The following is a 20147-nucleotide window of genomic DNA, read 5'->3' on the forward strand; positions in this document are numbered from 1 at the left end:
TTGCATTTCCCTGACTCACATTACTGAGTATACGTGAGGAGGAAGATTATCATCTGAAAAGCCTCTCAAATTTGATGTTGGAATTTTTGCTGAACTGCTCAAAAGCAGGATGATGAATTTTTCACGTCTGTTGTCTAAATGTACATGTCCATCAGTAAACAGGATTTCTAGGTCATTGAAAAAAAATAAAGGATAGCAGTAGGATTATGAGATTCTTGTGATACGGTTATCTCTGTACTGTACCAGATACCAGAAGATAGAGAGGAAGTCAAAACAATGACTGCTTTTCAAGAAGCTTATATTCCTATATCTTGGCAGATAAGTAAATATAGGATATTATATATAAAAATCTCTAAAGGATGGTTTCATCAAGGCAGCAGAAGGTGGGGTTGGGGAGGACTAACAAATAATGTAATCAGGAAAGGCTTTATGAAGGGCGAAGGTTAAAATCTTGCTTCAGACACTGGTTGCCTGACCTGGGGCTGAGCCTTAACCATTTTGAGTCTCAGTTTCCTTATCTGTAAAATAATAGATTTTACTAGCACCTACTTCATTGGATGTGCAGGTTTATTAAATGCTTGGTAAAACTTAAATGCACTATATGATTATCATATATTATTGTTTCCCATTCCCTATGCTTTTATAAACTCCCTGAAAAATTGTCTATGCTTGTCTCCACTTTTTCTAATTGCATCCACTTTTCAATACTTTGCATTCTGGCAATCAACCAAATGCAAAATAAAAGGCATTCATCTGAAATTGCTCTCTTGATATTTAATATGTTTTTAAAATTCATGATGTTTAGTTTTTGCATCAACTTTATCATGCTTCTCTGGGTTTTTCATGTTTATTCTTTCTTAAAGGGCAATAATATTTCATTTATGTTATGTACTATAACTTATTTAGTCATTCTCCAATTGATGGACATTTCTTTTTTTTTTCCTCTTTCATTTCTTTGCTAATACAATAGGTGCTTTGATAGTTTGGTCCAATAATACTTTTATTGCCAAACTCAAAAGATTCTTTCTCAGTCTTCATTCTTCTTTTTGCCTGCAGTATTTGTCACTGCTGTCTACCCTCTTCCCAATTTTTTTTTAGGTTTTTTGCAAGGCAAATGGGGTTAAGTGGCTTGCCCAAGGCCACACAGCTAGAGTGCTTTATCCACTGCGCCACCTAGCTTCCCCTACCCATATCTTCTTTTGTTCTTTGCCCTATATGATGAAGATTTCTAAGTCTTTTCTCCTGGATCATTACTCACTTTATAACTGTAGGTGCATCCCAAGGCTGTATTCTTGGTGACCTCATTAACTTCCATAGGTTGATAATCATTCTTATGTAGATAAGACAGTATGTCTGTGAGTATAACCCTAAGGGTCTTTCACCTTGCAGTATCTCCAACTACCTCCTGAACTTTCACAGTGACTATTTAAATATATTTCACACTCAACATGTCCAAAAGAAAAATGTTACTTTTCTCTTTATACCACTCTTTGAACATTCTCCTATGTGAGGCTGATCTTGTCTATCCTCTCCGCTTTTCTAAGCTTTGAGTGTTTCCCTCCTGAAACTATCTTGGTTTATTTTGTATACATTTTGCATATACTTATAGATTCACAAGTTGTCTCTAGATAAGGAAAAGAAAGTTCCTTCCTAACTATACTTTCTAACAACATAGAAGATGTTAGAAAATGCTTGTTAGTTGATTCTAAGTATTTTAAGCTTCTGTTACATGTTTAATCCTGCTGATTGATTTACTAGAGGTGCTTCTAGGGAATTAGGTGGTGCAGTGGTTAGAGCACTAGCCCAAGTTAGGAGGACCCGAGTTCAAATGTGGCTTTCAGACACTTGCCACTTACTAAATTTGGCAAGTCATTTAACCCTGAGTCATCTCCAGTCCTCTTGATTTATTTCTGGCTGCTGGTCCTAGGTGGCTCTGGAGGAGAAAATGAGGCTGGTGATTTAGCATAGCACCCCTCATTAAAATCTAACTCATGTGCTTGTCATGGCATCACCTCCTTGATGTCATTGTCTTCTTTGAGAATGAAGGACAAACATCATCATCATCATTATTGGTACTTCTAGGAGATTAAAATTTTATTTTATCTATTTAAATTTTTATTTACTTTTAATTTTGCCTTTTATTAGACCCTTAAATATTTATATTTCTTTCCTCAATTTATTTTCACAAAAAGATGAAGAGTGTGACTCTTATCTTCAGCCTCAGTTTAATGAGTTTCTCCATTGTTATGCCCCATAACTGTTTAAAACTTTATCTTTGGAAATACAGTGATGATTTTTCCTATGGAGTTGCAGACACAGTTGTTCATAATCCTACCTAGCAATAGCAGAAAAGCTAGAAGGAAAATGAAAAGATATATTGATGGGCAAAGAGGAGGGAAAACTATCCTTATTTGTTGATGACATGGTAATTTTCTTAGACATTTCTGGAAAAGTAGCAAATACATTATCTAAGACAAGTTTCAGTAAAGTTTTAGGCTGCAAAATAAACTCATAAGAATAACACAGCTAGGTCCTAATTAGTGCAAATTATTTAATTAATCTTGTAAAATAGTTGAGTGTATTTGACCTAACATAGTTATTGGTTCCAGCCTGGTGGATTTGTGCTATGCGAATCCAATTTAACAGTATTGGTTTTTCATACTAATCAAGACTTAGTTTTATTTTAGTATAGCAAAGCAAAATCAGAGATGGAATAAACAGAAGAAGCTTCCCTGTTTTAAATTAACTATGAAATAAGATTTCTGGAAGTCATTCCACCAAAACATAGTACCTATGTAAATATAATTACAAAATATTCTTTAAACAAAGAACTTCAGTAAAACTGGAAGAGTATTCAGTGCTCATGCTTGGGCAGGGCCAATGTAAGAAAAACAATTCTGCCCACAGTGAAGTATAGTGCTGTGCCATTGAAACTACCAACCAGAGCCAGATAAGTTGGGTTTTTTTAAATGAATTTTAACTTATCTAGAATATCAAAGTGAATAATGAAAAAATCTAGGAAAGTACGTATTTGACAAAAGTTGATGGGTAGTCTTATTTATTCATTAGTTAGGCTCAGGTAATGTCTTAGGTATATGTGGGAATGTTAGAGTATTTTACATTTATATAAAATAAACTTGACAGGCTCATTGTATAGATAATCTTTCTGTATTTGAAGTGACTGAAATGTGAACCAAGAATTTAGTGAAATTTAGATTGACTTAGGAATAAACATTCTTGTTTAATCTTCAAATTTTCAAAAACTTTACAGATTCTTTTGGAGTACTGCACTTCTTTGAAATGTGTGGTTTGCTTCAAACGCTATATGATCATTGTGTTTTACAGTTAGGATACCATCTAATTTCATTTCATTTTACAAGCAGAGAGACTAAATCTCTCTAGGATGGTGAAGTCTTGTTCTGGTTATGCATTTAATGATCCAGGACTTTGCAGCCCAGCAGGGCTTTGATTCCCAAACCAATTTTTTTGTACACTGTACCCTTAGTTGTAGCTGCATGGAGTGGAGCTAAAGACTGGATAGAAAGCCAGTCTCAAAACCAGGAAAATCTGCATTCAAGTTTGCCTTCTTAACCTATGTTGGCTATCCATTACCATGGGCACAGCAATCACTTCAGTCTCAATTCTGGGCTATTCTGAGTCTCAGTTGCAGTCAATTTGCCAGTTTGTGTTGGTAAAGGAAGTTTTCCTCATCTAGAATTTCTCATATCAGTGAAATTGTGAGTATAGTTACTGTGTTGCTTATTAAGTTTGAAGTAATAAGCAACTTCAATTTGAGAATTTGAAAAACAATTTATACTATTACCAATTAAACACTGTTTGTAAACTCCTTTGTTTTTACTTAACATGGTGTAAGTTGTTGACCCTGAGATAGTGTAGGTTGTTGACCCCGAGTCAAAAGCAGTTGCTGTAGAATAGTTATTTTCCTGGTATCTCTTTTGTAATAGGACCTCTTCAAATGAAAAACCTATTGTTGGATGACAGAATTTCCCACATTTTAATTCTTGTTTTCTTACTTTGCCTTGTAGGTAGGAAGTCGGCGAGTCATTCAGTATGGTGCAGCTTTAATGCTCATGCTTGGAATGATTGGGAAATTCAGTGCGCTCTTTGCCTCCCTTCCAGACCCAGTGCTCGGCGCCCTCTTCTGCACACTCTTTGGTAAATCCATGTTTATGTCATATCTTGTTTTCTCCTCATTCCCCTTTTCTTTCTGTACAGTGACTATTTTGAAGCCCTTACAGCTTCAGTGAGATTTTTACATGACTTGTTTTCTAAAGATGATAATTGAACTTAGACCTTCAACACATCTAGTTGGGTAACCTCTAAAATTACAAGTTTAGAGCTGGGGAGGACTTAGGCTAAATCATACCCAAAATAGGAATATTTGATAAAGAATAAATGCTGAAACTTCCCACCAAAGACAAACTTTTTTTTTCTCTGCAAACCGGGCTATCTCATTTTAAAAGGATTACTAATTATTTGTTTGAATCTTGTTATTTGAGCATAGAGAGAAAGAAACTGAGGGTCAGAAAGGCTCAATGACTTACCCATGCTCACAGAACAGCAAACTAGAAATCTAGAATACACTTCTATGTCTTTGTCATTTCGGTGCTATTTCTATTATGTAATATACATCCATGTTGACTCCCTCAGAACAAAATAAACACAATGAGATGTTAAAAACTGGGGACTCAGTGGATAGAGCGCTGTGTCTGGACTCAGGAGGACCTGAGTTCAAATACCGCCTCAGATACTTAGTAGCTGTATGATCCTGGGCAAGACAATTTGCCTTTTGTTTACCTCCATTTCCTCAGCTGTTCTTAACTGCCTGCCTTAGAGTAGTTGTAAGGGCATTATCTGACACATAGATGGGGCTGGATCCATGCCAATTCCTCTTTCCCTTCTAAATAATTGATTACCTTTCAAGTGCCTCTGCAAAGGTGCTTCCTCTGTAAAGGGAGTTGCTAAGTCTTGTATTTGTCTACCTCTCTTCTCAGGAATGATCACTGCTGTTGGATTATCAAATCTTCAGTTCATAGACTTAAATTCTTCACGTAACCTCTTTGTCCTGGGATTTTCCATTTTCTTTGGACTTGTTCTTCCAAGTTACCTCAAGCAGAATCCACTAGTCACTGGTATTGAGAAAAAACTTTTATTCTCTATGAAGGTTTGAGTCATAGCCTAGCTGTCAATCTACTTTAGATTTTAATAGGAAATGTTTTGTCTATTCATGTAACCCTTATATCTAGAATCCATATTTGTCAGTAGTAACCTCACACAACCTAAAACTTGAATCGTAATCCAGCTAGTCACTTATAATTACCATATAAATTAAGAATCTGTTTCTTTCTATCTTTTTCTTGGAGAATGCCAAATGGAAGGCTATCTTTTAAAATATTTCTCTAAAGAATTTCTGTTTTGGCATTTCATTTGTGTTAAGAAAATAGTTTTTAGATCACAATCAAACCTATTTAAAATCCCTGTGTTGATCCTTTATTAATCATGTTCTACAAAGAAAGAACAACTTTAACAGCTACTACTGCTATATCTTAATTTCCTCATCTGAAAATGAAAAAGTGGAACTAGATGATCTGTCATTGTTTCTAAGTAATCTGATCCTATAGTCATTCAGACATTTTATCTATGCTAACAATGGTTAATACTCTATTGAATACTCTCTCTCCAGTAATACAAATTACAGCCCATCTATGCTTACACCATTATTCTTGCAACCCTTGTTCATGTCTTTCTACAAATAAGGTTTTTTTGGCAAAGCAAATGGGGTTAAGTGACTTGCCCGAAGTCATACAAACTAGGTAATTATTAAGTATCTGAGGCTGGAACTCAGGTCCTCCTGACTCTAGGGTCACTTAGATGTCCCTTTGTAATTCCATGGTAGAGAGTTGTCCAATTATTGTGCTAGGAGCTTCCCTCATGTTCTCTTGATATTACATGAATACTACTGAAGTATGCAGGCTAGCCATTCCTTGCTTTTGTTATATGGCCAACCCATCTTATTTTCCAGTAATACATTTCTTTGGCAAAGTCTGCATAATTCCTAATTTTAAAATGTGAGCCTTCTCACATCCATTGTGCATCCCTCTATTGACCTTTGATTGAACCTCAGCTTTATTTCTCCAATTAGAAACAAATGATAATTAAATATTTAAAAAGAACATATAAAATGCTGTTTGCACTTGTTACTTGCAGACTGACTGTACCAGGTTTTCTGCTTTAATTTTCAATGTTCACTTTTAAGTGCTTTCAAAATTTTATCAATTATGTAGGGGTGGCTAGGTGGCGCAGTGGATAAAGCACCAGCCCTAGAGTCAGGAAGACCTGAGTTCAAATCCAGCCTCAGACACTTAATAATTACTTAGCTGTGTGGCCTTGGGCAAGCCACTTAACCCCATCTGCCTTGCAAAAACCTAAAAAAAAAATTATCAATTATGTTACCAAAGATGAAATTTTATTTATTTTATTGATATTTCTTATAAATACTAATTTATAATTATCATATTTTATATTATATGTAACAGTGCAATAATATCATATATTTAATATAGAAATATTTATTTTACTCTCCATCATCCCCCCCAAAAAAAAACCCACTCACTACTTTTGATGGGGTTTTTTGTTTGTTTGATGACTACACCATTGCTTTGACCAGAGATTATTTCACACACAACTAAAATTGCAAACACTCTTTGTTAGCAATTTTCCATTGTGTCTCAATACATGATTTTAACTGGGAATCTTGTTAATTGGATTCATGGAGGGTCATAGAATTCTGAATGATTTAATCTAACTTATTCATTTTGCAGAGAAGAAAGCTGGTTTCAGAGAAGATGGTGATTTATTTGAGATCATGCAGAAAATAAGGAGCAAAGCTTGGATTTGGACCTTGGGGGTCTTGTTCCAAATCCACTGTTTTCCTTGCCACACTATTTTAAATATACCTGTAATATTTTCTAAGTTTTTAAAAACAGTATCTGTTTAAGCAATTCTTTATCTAGTTGAGATACTGACCTTTTTGATCTTCATTGATGAAATTTTTAAATCATAGAATAAGGCTAATTAGGCATATTTATTGTCAGCAGATGCTAATCTCTATATTCCTCCTTTCTTTTTCTAGGGATCACAGGAATTGATCAAGTGTTAAATGTCCTTCTTACCACAGCAATGTTTGTAGGTGGATGTGTTGCTTTTGTTCTGGATAACACCATCCCAGGTAAGTGCTAATTTTTTTATTTCATCTACTTTCTAATGTGATGAATATTTACTATTGTTAAAAATTAATTATAAATAATTGAAATATTTTAATATTTATAATAATGAATCTGCTGGAAAAATCTGACTGTAAAATCTGATACCAATCTGATGCAAATCGTTCAATGGCAGCTGTTTCCAATAAGGGCACAACTTTTAGTTTCCTTTTGTTTTATTATTTTGTCCCTTTCCAGTCAACTACTGTTAATAGTAATAAGCAAAGCCTTGCTTTAGCACAATTGTGAATATGTCACCATTTTAATGAAAATTTTAAGACATTTTTTCCTTCCCCACCACCACTTTCATATCTTTGATCCCATTTGGGAGCAATGACTAGAAGTTGCGAAGAGGTAAGTTTAGGCTTGGTCTATCAGGAAAAACCACATAATCATTATATCTTTTGTTTAAGTTATTATTTTATTTCTTTTCCAATTATATAGAATGGTAGTTTCTATCCATCATTTTTCTATAAGGTTTTAAATTTTACCATCTTTGCTCCACTCTCCTTTCCCTCCTCCAACTCCCCCACAGAAGGCAGTCTGGTGATCTTGACATTGTTTCCATGCTGTACATTGATCAAAATTGAATGTTTTGGGAGAGAAATCATATCCTTAAGGAGAAAGTAAAATATTAGGGATAGCAAAAATAAGCAGTACATAAGACCCTTTTTTTATTTAAAAAAAAATGAAGGTAATAGACTTTGGTCTTTGTTTAAACTCCACAGTTCTTTCTCTGGGTACAGATGGTATTGTCCATTGCAGGTGCTTTAAAATTGTCCCTGATTGGTTGTACTGATGGAATGAGCAGATCCAGTAAGATTGATCATCACCCGGATATCTTTACAGCTACTGAATGTCCTGTCTCAGGAGTTTAGTTGATGTGCACTCTCGTGCACTCAATCTCTCTTTTTTCTTTACTGAGGTCTTTAAGTTCTCTTTTTCTTTCTTTCAGGTCTTTAAGACAGGCCTGGATTAATTCTTGTGGCATAGGCTGGATTAAAGATTTTTATTCAGAAATAAACTCGATTAGATTGCTGTTGTAATTTCTTTCATTTATTCTTCATAGATTCTAAACATCTTCCCTGATTAGAAAACTTCATATAATCACCATATAACTGTCTTTAATGATTTTTCTCACTACATTCCTCACTTCACAGGAGCCTGAGGCTCTGGTAGAAAAAAGTGCCTTGACCTGAGGTGCTGTAACTCTCTGAAAGGCAGGTCTAAGATGAGGATCCCACTTTTATTACTAGGAATCTGGAGCTCTTTCCATAGTAACAAATCACAGTTATATAGTGTTTCTCACAATAGCCCTTTGACATAGGCAACATTTTAATTTCTTTATTTTGCATAAGTGGAAACCAAGAAATACAACTTTGTGCCCTTAAGTGTACCTCTGGAATGGTCAGATCAGTAGTTTCTTTTTTTTTCTCTCTCCTTTTTTTTTTCCTTTTAATTTTTGCAAGGCGATGGGATTAAGTGGCTTGCCCAAGGCCACACAACTAGGTAATTATTAAGTGTCTGAGGTCGGATTTGAACTCAGGTCCTCCTGACTCCAGGGCCGGTGCTCTATCCACTGCGCCACCTAGCTACCCCAGATCAGTATTTTAAACCCAAGTCTCTGATTCTATATCCTTTGTTCTTTCTGTCACATCAAACATAATAGCAAATGGGCAAGGTATTGGCTGGCAAGGCAAAGTATCCTATCTACTTATTAAGCCAGAACCTGAGCAGCTATTTATTCTTTCAAGTGAAATATGTATTCTAGGATTGCCTTACTTATGAGGCAGTTTTCTTTAGAGCAGAATATATTTCTCTTAATAAGACTGTTAAACTGACATGTTTTGTTTCTTTTTTTCCCCCATCTTGGGTCTTCCACTGTTTTGTGCTTTTACCCTGTTTTTTGACAGGTACTCCAGAAGAAAGAGGAATACGAAAATGGAAGAAAGGAGTTGGAAAAGGGAGTAAATCACTTGATGGCATGGAATCCTATGATTTGCCATTTGGCATGAACATTATCAAAAAATTCCGATGTTTTAGCTATTTACCTATCAGCCCAACCTTTATGGGTTACACATGGAAAGGTTTCAGGAAAAGCAGTAACTGCAGAAATCCAGATGAAGATTCAGAGGCTGCCGTATAGCCTTGGTTGAAATTATATTATCTAGTTGTAGTAAAAGATGTATTTGAAGTTATTTGCTGATTAATAAGCATTAAAATATATGTTTTGTATATCTGCATTTAAATTTTGAAACTCAGAGCCGAGATCGATTATAAATAGCTTTTCTGTTGTGGGTGGTGATGTTGTCTAATATAGTGTCTCGACCATCTTATTATTTAAACCCTTGATCCTGGCTCTTTTCAGGGCATCCATTGCTGGCAATGATAGCTGCACCTGAAAATTCCCTATCCTCCTGTGGAAGAGAGATGTGTGGTATTTGTTGCAGATTTTTTGTTCTTTTGGGTTTTTTGTTTTTGCTTTTTTCATTCCTCTTTCCTTGGTAAATGCATAGTTTTGGATATGTGCTGTCTCTTATTCCAGCATTCTGAATGTTTGACAGCATGCCAAGTCATGCAAGATGCCTGCCTATCCACAGTTTCTCAATCATCTTCACTTTCTCTATCCACTGTACAGGCGAATTCATAGGATCTGTCTCTGGGCTAGAAAAAACATCTGGTCCTTTAAACACTCGTATCTACTTCCTTGAATAGTTTTTTTCATAATTCTTCATCTTATCTGTGCCTAAAAAAGTTTTTTGGGGGAACAAAAATGCATTTTCTTCTGCATCATTATAATTTAATAGTTAATTGCCATATTTTCCTCTTACATTATTATTTTAGGAAGCTTTCTTGAACTTGAATTATGGAATGGATTATCCTATGGCTTATGTAGATAACACATATTTGTGAGAATCATAGAAACTCTTCTGAATGAATATGGGGGCAGGGGATGGGTTATACATAATTTGAGTCAATGTCGATTAAACTATTAACTTGGTATGATTCATACTAAATTATTAACACTAAGGAACCTGTCCGAGAGTCTACTAGGAAATAATTTACTGCCATATGTTTTATCTTCCCTTTCAAGACTAGAGCAATAGATTTTCTGGATCAGCATATTCTTTCCTATTAGCAGAGACACTGTATATGTAGGTTGTATCCTGATCCCCAGGGTTATTGAATGGGCACAGGTATCACCTTGAGAATAGTAGTCATGGATGAAAGTTTTGGTTCGCCTGTAATGTGGATGTTGTTAGTTTTCAGGCATCGTGAGGCTATGATTATGTTCAGTGTACCGACTATTACAAATTAGTTTGACATTCATTGTTTTTCATTGTGATCTGTCCTGCTTATCCCCATATCCACCCACTCCATTCCCCAAAGAAAAAACAGGAAGATCTCACAATTTACGTCGTGGAAATCATCAGGGAAGCTTAATATAATGTGCTCTAAAGGCCAGTATAATATTTCTGTGCTTGTGTTTTGTATTTCTTGATGAAATGAAGGTATATACTGTAACTCACTTTTTTATTTATCTGAACTGACTACTAGACCAGAGCATGGCTTTTGGTTTTCTCTTGAGTCTTGCTATAAGATCAAGGAGGAAAAAAATAAATTGGATCAATCAACATTGAATGACTCAACATCTAAGTTAAAATCCATTTATTCCAGTTTATGGAAATGCTCCATAAAATCTTTATTGCACAGCTGTTCAAGGAAGGCATTTTCAAGCTGTCTTAGCTCATGGAAACATTCAATAGTTTGCCATTTGGGTATATACTAATTATAGTTGAGATAGTCCATGTTACTTCTTGGCCAATAGGTAATGGTTATACCACGTATGTGAACAAAACCTTTTCTTTTTTTCTTTTTGTCACTGATCCACATCAAGTGAGAGTTGAATTTGGTTGAATGTTGCCTTAATGCCTGCTCCCTTGCTGAGCACTCTAATTGAGAACACTAAACTGTCAGTAAAAAAAAAAATAACCTGTTTATTTGATTTGGAGTTTTCAGCTCAGGGAAAGGTAAAGAAAGAGAAGAATCAGAACCTTAGTTCGATGACTACATTTATACCAGGTACCAAAGGTGGGTTAGTCAGCTGCTGTTTGAGCAGCTACCAGGAAAATAAGATGAATAGTTTCAAATAACATAAAATTCTTTTTATAATATTGTTTGTTGCGTGTCTATTTCTAGCTTAAGAAACTCCAGTCTTTGACCCTCAAGAGTGTATCAAGATTAATTTGTTTATAAATAAGAGAGAAGCACTTTGAGATCAACTTAGCCGCCTTTTGAAGTTGTTGGTTAAATAAGCTATGTATTTTTAACCCATTGACTCCAGAAAGCATGAGCTTCAGGGAACATTGCATTAGGACACCCTGACATAAGAGTCTGCATTTTGTGCCAAGATTTTATTATAATTAAACGAAGCCATGAATTCAGAATTGCTTATGGTTTTATATGTTAAAAGTTCTGGCTGTTTTTAGTTTATATTAGATACACAGTGTTGATTAAAAGAAAATCACCCAGTTAGATCAGTCAAATCTTGTCCTTTTTATTGTGTGAGAGTGAGTCAAGCACTATACTACACTCTGTTAAACTGTGCTTTCTTTAGCCCTGTTTGATTCCTTTGCCCTGACAAATGGAGAAAACTGCTAAATTGATATTTGGTAAGTGTGCTGTGACACTATTTCTAGCTGTCTGGCACAGTAGTGCTGCCAAATATCTCAGAGAAGGCTCAAAACATTTTTCACAGTAATTCAGTAACATCCTGGTTAACATTGATGGTGGCTTGCCTTTTTGATATTTTTCCTCCACAGAACAGTGTGAAAAGCTTGTATATTAAGGTTCAGATGCCAAACTGCTTCTGAAATCATAATGTGCAAAAGATTTTCAGGGTTTGTTTTCAACTCATCAGCATAGGAGAATCTCTTACTTTGTAACCACCCACATGTAATATCTCTTTAAACAAATAGGGAAGACATATACAATAACTAAGCTTCCTCTAGAATGTCTCAACTTGATATGATGTTTGGTGGGATGAACTTTGGGAGTCACCAGATTAGGGATCTTTTTGAACTATTTTTGAAGCAGATCCTGAAGTGTGGTGAAAGGAACAATATACCAGGTCCCTGTAACTAGATGTGGTATAGTAGTCCAGTGTCTGAATTGGACAGTAATAAATTTCTTGCATATGCACAGTGCATAAAGTTAATCACATAATACAGTGTAGTTTCAACTGCTAGCAAATAAGCTGTGGAACAAAAGATGCTAATTTGGTTCAGGTTGATAATTTGATGTGTCTTTATTTCCTGTTTACAGAAATGGGTTTGAAGCTGAGGGTAATGTAAGGGTGGATTGATTGTGTCTTGTCACACTACATTTTTTCTTGTGGATTGAAGCAATTTAGTGAATTGGCTTATCCACTAAATCACTTATATAGTAGAAAATCTACAAAATGCCTGTCATGTTCAGAATGAACAATAAAAAAGTATTTCATCCTTGATTCATGGCAGAAATAGTCACTTTCTTTACCATAGTCATTAGAAGAATTGGAAACTCACCCTGGATTTCTCCAACTTACGAGCAGTGTAACTGAGAATTAGTACACTAAAATTCAGGTTCTTGTTTAAAGGAACCCCTAGATTTCAGTCTTGCAAATTATCTGATTTACGATGGTAAATGTCAGATCAATGAAATGGTCACTCTTCCTGTTTCCAGGTGTGAAAGATAACACAGGATTTGCTTTGTACCTTTGGATACTGACTTTAAATACATCAGCTTGGTTTGTACATGAATACCGCAGTATTTCCATATGTTAAAATAACATTTCCACCCAGGATAATGGTCACAGGTTTCCAGGGAGGGAGTGATATGATTTTCATGACAATGTCATGTGATAATAGAATTTCTCCATTGATGAATCTCTAGTTGTTGTGTATACTTTATTTGCCCATGCTTCTGTTTTATAACGAAGAGCTGAAGTGATTTCTTTTATTCATGTCCCTGCTGAAGTATTGATATTAGGAAATGAGTGAACATTTGCAGATGTAATCCTCAGTGCTTTGATGTGCCACAAGAGTGGTTAAGCCAAATGCATCAGTCGAGAACAGTCAGCTGTGGTAATATCCTTACACCAAGAATTTCAGGGTTTTGCAGAGAGAACATTCAGCAGATTACATTTAATTGTGGCGTAAGGGGGGACTACCTGTTAACCATAACTGACATAGCTAGTTTGAAAATAAGATTACCATTAGATGTTGGACACACAGTTCGCATCCCTTTTTGTGGTAAAGTACATAATTCATATATTAATGTACAGTGTATAATGCACTAACACAAAAGCCATGCTCCAATGGAATGGTCTTGCTCCAAGGGAGTGGCCTTCTTTAACTCCGTAGATGAAAAACAAGGCAACTCTCTCCCTTATTACAAAGAGACTAATTGAAGTAGTGACCAATGGCTTGATTTCCACTTGCTGTATATATCATAGTATTACCTGTTGTGGCTTTTAAGAGAATAGGACACCTCCTGCATCACCATACAGTCTGCCAGTCATTAGCAAGCAGTATTGCAAGAAGGCCATACCCTTGTTTGCTTCTGCCAAAGGATCCATCCTTCTGGTTGGGCTGCTTTTATATTGAGGAATTCATTTTTAGCAACATCAAAAACATTCCTGTCTTGTTACGTTGATTGTGACTGTGCTTTGTCATCAGTATATATTATTACTACTATCAAATGTGCTTAGATTGCTGTTTGTATTTTTCAGGCACTTAGGACATCTTGACCAATATTGCCATCTCGCTGATAATTCAAATTATTGTATTTTTTTGTTGTTGTTTCATAACAGCCTCTGACTTGTTAACAGACTGGATGTTCTTAAAACAGTGGGGATGCCTATATTTTTCATGAGTTTTGTGGCTGAATTTGGCAGTAAACCTTTCGAGGTTTTTTGGTGTTTTATGGGGGGAGGGATTATTTTTCTTTTTTGTTTGTCTTTTATTTGCATACCAAGGGTTTCTTTTTTTGTTTTTTGGGGGGTGGGGTAGGGGAAAGGGTTTGAGATGTGTAATTCTTTTATGGAGTTTTTAAAAGATTTCATATTGTTTTTCTAACATGGCTTCATTAAACGTTTAAATATTTAAAAATATGTAATATTTGGACCAGATGTTGTGAATAAATAGTAGAGATAAAGCTATTTTATTCTGTATTTTTAAAGCTGTTCAGTATAAATAAAAGCTGACCTAGATGCAATCCTGTGTTCCTGTGTCATCATCTTTAATGGGTAGATTCTTAGAGGAAAAAAATACCACTCATATTTAATTCAATTGAAAGACTTCCCACTAACTTCTGGTGGGAGGGAGGATGAAGGTGTCATTGTGTTCTTGTGGGTAGACATTTGAAAAGTGTCTCACTGACATGGTCAAATTATGAGAATTTTCAATGGTATTTGTCTTATGCAGGGGAACTGGGGGATTGGAAACCTTTGAAATAACTTCACTGTAGGTCAGTGTCTCCAAAGTGTGGAAAGGAAGAAGCTGTCTTTTCAGGTTGTCTGAACCTTGACTCCAAGGGATTAATTTTCTGATGGATTGAGGGAGAAAGACTGGATTCCACTCTTGCTGAAATAGCTCTAATAGTCTACTATTCTTGATCTCTTCCTTTGCCATTCAGACTCCTAATTTCCTCACTTTTAAGATGAAAGCCCCTGTGGCAATTATAACCTGAATTAATTAGCAGCAACTGATGTATGTGCCATTGGGGAAATTTTTCCTTAACCCCTAGATTGAAGGACAAACCCTTTTAAGTATATAGTCAAACTGAATGAGGCAAAGGATATGTAGGCATCAATGGATTGTAATTTGGATCACAGATATCACCCATCTTTCAAACTTCCATGTTTCTGCTGAGGATACTAGTCACCCATGTTTTTGTCCCTGACTTAAAATGTGTCCTTAATTTTGTTATCTGTACCCCATTCCTACATATCCAATCAGTGACCTGATCTGTCCCTTTATTCTCTACTCCTACAACCACTACCTTAGTTAATGAGTTCTTTAACTTTGATATGGATATTGCAGTAGTATTCTAATTGTCCTCCTTAACTCACACTGTTTCCTTTTATCCATGCTTCAAACAACTGCTTAAAATTATTTTACTAAATTAGTTTTACTAAAATTTCAGGTAACCAAGTCCCTTCCTAGTCATTGATCCAATGAAGTATGGATACATTCTTTACAACCAAAATGGAGGGATTAGAGCTTCAGCACATGTTGGTTTGGCCCTTTGCCCATTTCTACACCCAATTTCTATGAAGCTTCCCCTAGCTTGGCTTGCTAACAGATCTCATAGCCATGCTTCATTAGAAGTGGGGTTCTTTTGTCTTCTTACACTTAACACAGTAAGTGCTTAGTGCTTAATAAGTATAGAACACCTCATTCCTACAAGGGTGTGATCCCACTGGGAATCTGTGCTTGTTAGCAAGTTGATACCATATGACTTGAAAAATAGAGATGAATAGCCAGATTGGAAGAGACATGGCAGCCTGGTGGGGGAAGTAACATTTCTGAGTTACTTGATTTCCTGCTTTTCAGTGGGTTCAAAAAATATTCAGAAGGTTTGGTTGGGTAATGAGAAAAGGATGAGCTGTAAGGAATAAATGTCAAATTCCACTCTGGAACTGAAACATGATTCCATTAGACTGGAAGCTCCATACAACTACAAACAAGGTGCACACAGAAAACATTTCATGAACATTAAGGGAATTGTTGCAGACAAGGAAATTGGCATTGTATACTCAAGGGGAGAAGACAGGAAGAGTGAAGAATAGTGATTTGTGAATGTTTGAGTAGAGGTGTCATAGCAGATGTGGACTACTCCCCACCCTCTAAGATGAATTTTTGCTAAGTGTAATATGGTTGAAGAGGATGTAGTCATAAACCTCCAGATGTGGAAATCATTGAACTAATTAATAGCTGGTTTAGCTATAGTGCTTTAATGTTTGCAAAGCACTATTAAGAATATCACAATCACCCTTTGAGGTAGATGTTATTTTTATTCTCATTTTACAGATGGGAAAACTTGAGGTAGATAAAAATTACATCACTCAGGGAGGTCTCAGTGAATGAGGCTGGATTTGAATTCAGATTTTAATTATAGGTCTAGCACACTTATTGATACAGGCAAATCTTGGAGATATTGTGGATTTGATTCTAGATCACTGCAATGAAGTGAATTATCTCAAAGCAAGTCACATGAATTTTTTAGTTTCCTAGTGCATATAAAGGTTATGTTTCCATTATACTGTATTCTTTTTTTAAAAGTTTTTTGCAAGGCAGTGGGGTTAAGTGACTTGCCTAAGACTACACAGTGTCTGAGGCCGGATTTGAACTCAGGTACTCCTGCCTCCAGGGCCAGTGCTGTACCCATTGCACCACCTAGCCGCCCCAATATACTGTGTGTGCAACATATTATGTCTAAAAAAAGGCAGTGTACATACCTTTATTTTTTTTAGCAAAAAAAAAGGTTGACCAGCATGTGGTCTTTTAGATGTGCAATATATTGTCTTTAAAAAAAAAAAAACCCAGTGTACATACCTTTATTTTTTTGTTTGTTTTAAAAAAAAACCTTATCTTTGAGCCTCTAGTGAATCAAAATTTTTTTGTTGATAGTCTTTCCTGGGTGTTGGTAGTTATTGCTTGATCAGGGTAGTGATTGCTGTTGGTTGGAGTGATATGGCAATTTCCTAAAATAAGACAACAATCAAGTTTGCTGAATCAATTGACTCTTTCACTTGAACACTAAGACGCTATTGTTCAGTATTAATTGGCTCATTTTTTTAGTATTGTGATGTCTTAAGAAATAGGGAATTTCAAGGAGAGATGAAGAGAGATGGGGACTGCTGGTTGGTGGAGCAACCAGAACACATACACACACAGAACATGTATCAATTAAGTTTACATCATATATGGACATGATTCATGGCATACCGAAACAATTGCAATAGTAACATCAAAAATCACTGATCACAGGTCACTAATGTAACAATGACAAAGTTTGAAATATGAGAATTAAAATGTGACACATAATATGAGCACATGTGTTGAAAAAAATGATACCAATAGATTTGCTTCTTATAGGGTTACTAGAAATCTTCAATTTGTAAAAAAAAACATTCTGCAAAGTGCAATCAAGTAAATATCAATAAAATGAGATTTGTCTGTATATATGAAATCTCTTCCTGACCAGGAAGTATTCTATGAATCTTCCATACATTTTTCATTTGGTCCCATTTACCCTCTCCCACTATGAAATAGACCATTATTCAAAGGACTGACCCACAGAAGGAGGGATTACATTGATAGTAGGTAAGAGGAGGAGCAGTGTGTAGAAGTTTCAAAGGGGAAAATCTAGGAAATTAGACAATATTTCCTATCACAAAAAAGAAAGGGCTGCTTCCGGAGGTAGTAGATTTATTCTCATTTGACCATCTTAAGCAAAGGTTGGATGTCCTCAGTACATAATATTATAATGAAGATTTTTTTTGTAGGGGAAGAGTCTAGGCAGGGCTGAAGTCCTTTCTAATTCTAAAAAAACTGCCTGTCCCATTTTTCAAACTCCTCACTTGGAAATTTAGAAGGAATGAGACAGAAAACGAAGCAAAGAGTTATAAAAAAGACTGGTTTGGGAGTGAAGGTGAGCCAGACTTGGGTCCTTCCTGTGTCCAATCTATATCAACTATATGACCATGGTGGTCACTTAAGGGTTACAGAAAAATGGCTTAAGAGGGTTTTCTTACAAACCAGTGAAGTTACAGCTCTGAATCAGGAAAAAAAAATCATTGACTAGAGAGAGAGGTCAAAGTTGATTCTTTTTTTTTTAAGTTTTTTTGCAAGGCAAACAGGGTTAAGCAGCTTGCCCAAGGCCATCTGGCTAGGTAATTATTAAGTGTCTGAGACCATTTTGACCATATTTGAACCCAGGTACTCCTGACTCCAGGGCCGGTGCTTTATCCATTACGCCACCTAGCCGCCCTCAAAGTTGGTTCTTAACCACTACCTGTCATGATATGTTTCTAGGAATCACAAGCTAATTTTTTTTTTTTTTTTTTTTAGTTTTTACAAGGCAATGGGGTTAAGTAGCTTGCCCAAGGCCACACACCTAGGTAATTATTAAGTGTCTGAGACCAGATTTGAACCCAGGTACTCCTGACTCTAAGGCCGGTGCTTTATCCACTACACCACCTAGCCGCCCCTAAAAAGATATTTTTATTTAAACTTTTGAGTTCCAAATTCTATTCCTCTTTTTATTCCTCTCCTCCCACCCTTCCCTGGAATGGTAAGCTAGGTTTTATATGTTCAATTAAGTATATTTCCATAATAGTCATTTTGTACAAGAAAATTCAAAAGAAAAAAATGAAAGTGAAAAATAACATGCCTCAGTCTATTGATACTATCAGTTCTTAGGTTTTATATAAATGTTAATTAATATAATTATTATTATTACTAAGATGTATGATGCAGTAGAAAAGGAATTAGATTAAAGACTTGGGAATCTTGTTTCACATTCCCGCCCACCATTCACTATTTTTATGATTTTGAGTAAATCACTTAGCTTTTCTTGACCTCAGTTTCCTTATCTATAAAATGAAAGGGTTGTTGTACTATAATAGCCCATGGGTTGAATCTAGCCCTTTTTTTTTTTGTATTTCTCAAGAGCAAAGAATTTTTATTTTTACACGGCTAAAAGAGAAACATGGAATGAATTACAGGATCTGATGCTGAGTGAAGGGAGCAGAATCAAGAGAACAATGTACCCATGAACAACAACATTATGAGTTGATCAACCCTGGTGGAGACAGCTCCTCTGGGCAGTCCAGAGAGCTAGGACAATCCTTTTAGACTGGCTCTGGACAATGCTATTCCCATCCAGAGAAGAACTCAACCACTATTATCAAAACAAAAAACCCTTCAGAATCTGATGAACACTACATTCACTTTTTAAAAAATAACTTATGCTTCTCTCTCCCTTAATCCTAATTCCTCATACCAAAAATGACAAATCTGTAAACATATTTAACACAAATGTGTCATCTGACTGTTCACTGTTGAGGGGAGGGGGGTGGGAAGGGAGAGTGGAAGGAAGTTATGTAACTTCAAAATTTGTATATACATATGGGTGAATCTTGAAAAACTTTCATAACATGTATCAGGAAAAATAAAATATCATTTTACAAAAACAATAATTTTTGTGATAGGCAAAAATTCAATTTTTTTTTCCACAAACAGCTTTACTAGGACACAACCATGCACATTGATTTATGTCTTTCTTTACAACTGATTCTACCACCACCATGACAGAAGCAAGTAGCTGCTCTCATTGATTCTGATATGCTACTTGGTACAACTTCATGTTAGTTTAAATAGTGTATTCTGTATTGCATTTTTTTTTTATCACTGTGACTGCTCATCACTTGAAAACAAAAAGTTTTCTCTTGATTTTCTTGAGCTCATAGTCAAGATTGAAATTTTTTTTTCTTTTTATTTTAAGATTGAAATTTTTTTGAACTTTTTAAGGACTCAACCACTTATCAAGCACTTCAAGGGCTTCAAAAATTAGATTTTACAGCAGATTTGATCATGCTTCTTAATGAATTCAATGTAAAATTATACATTGAAACTTCAAATGTGGTAAAGTCAATTTGATATTTTTGTATCACAAATCATTTCCAAGCTGTTTTAATCATTGCCATCGCTGTAAAAAGTTCAAACAACAAACAAGACCTTCATCACCAAACAAATTCGCAACAGAAATTATTTTCTAATCTCAAATTTCTATTCCAGTAATATTTTCAGACCTCAA

General features: G+C 35.4%; 1 protein-coding gene across 6 annotated transcripts in view; it reads left to right on the plus strand.

The window, feature by feature from the left end:
• The window catches only part of SLC23A2 (solute carrier family 23 member 2), a 149220-nt gene that overhangs the window by 88709 nt on the left and 40364 nt on the right, over positions 1-20147 (plus strand). For 5 of the 6 annotated variants that reach the window (XM_074208026.1, XM_074208050.1, XM_074208032.1 and 2 more), the window contains 4 exons: positions 4047-4176; positions 5016-5153; positions 7154-7249; positions 9197-9526. In XM_074208026.1, the coding sequence (XP_074064127.1) occupies positions 4047-4176; positions 5016-5153; positions 7154-7249; positions 9197-9429 (597 nt within the window). In that variant the 3' untranslated portion in view covers positions 9430-9526. Of the gene's footprint in view, positions 1-4046; positions 4177-5015; positions 5154-7153; positions 7250-9196; positions 9527-20147 lie in introns of those variants that run through there. The other variant, XM_074208066.1, reaches the window with a different exon arrangement.

Source organism: Macrotis lagotis, chromosome 1, assembly GCF_037893015.1.
Source record: "Macrotis lagotis isolate mMagLag1 chromosome 1, bilby.v1.9.chrom.fasta, whole genome shotgun sequence".
Lineage (NCBI taxonomy): Eukaryota > Metazoa > Chordata > Mammalia > Peramelemorphia > Peramelidae > Macrotis > Macrotis lagotis.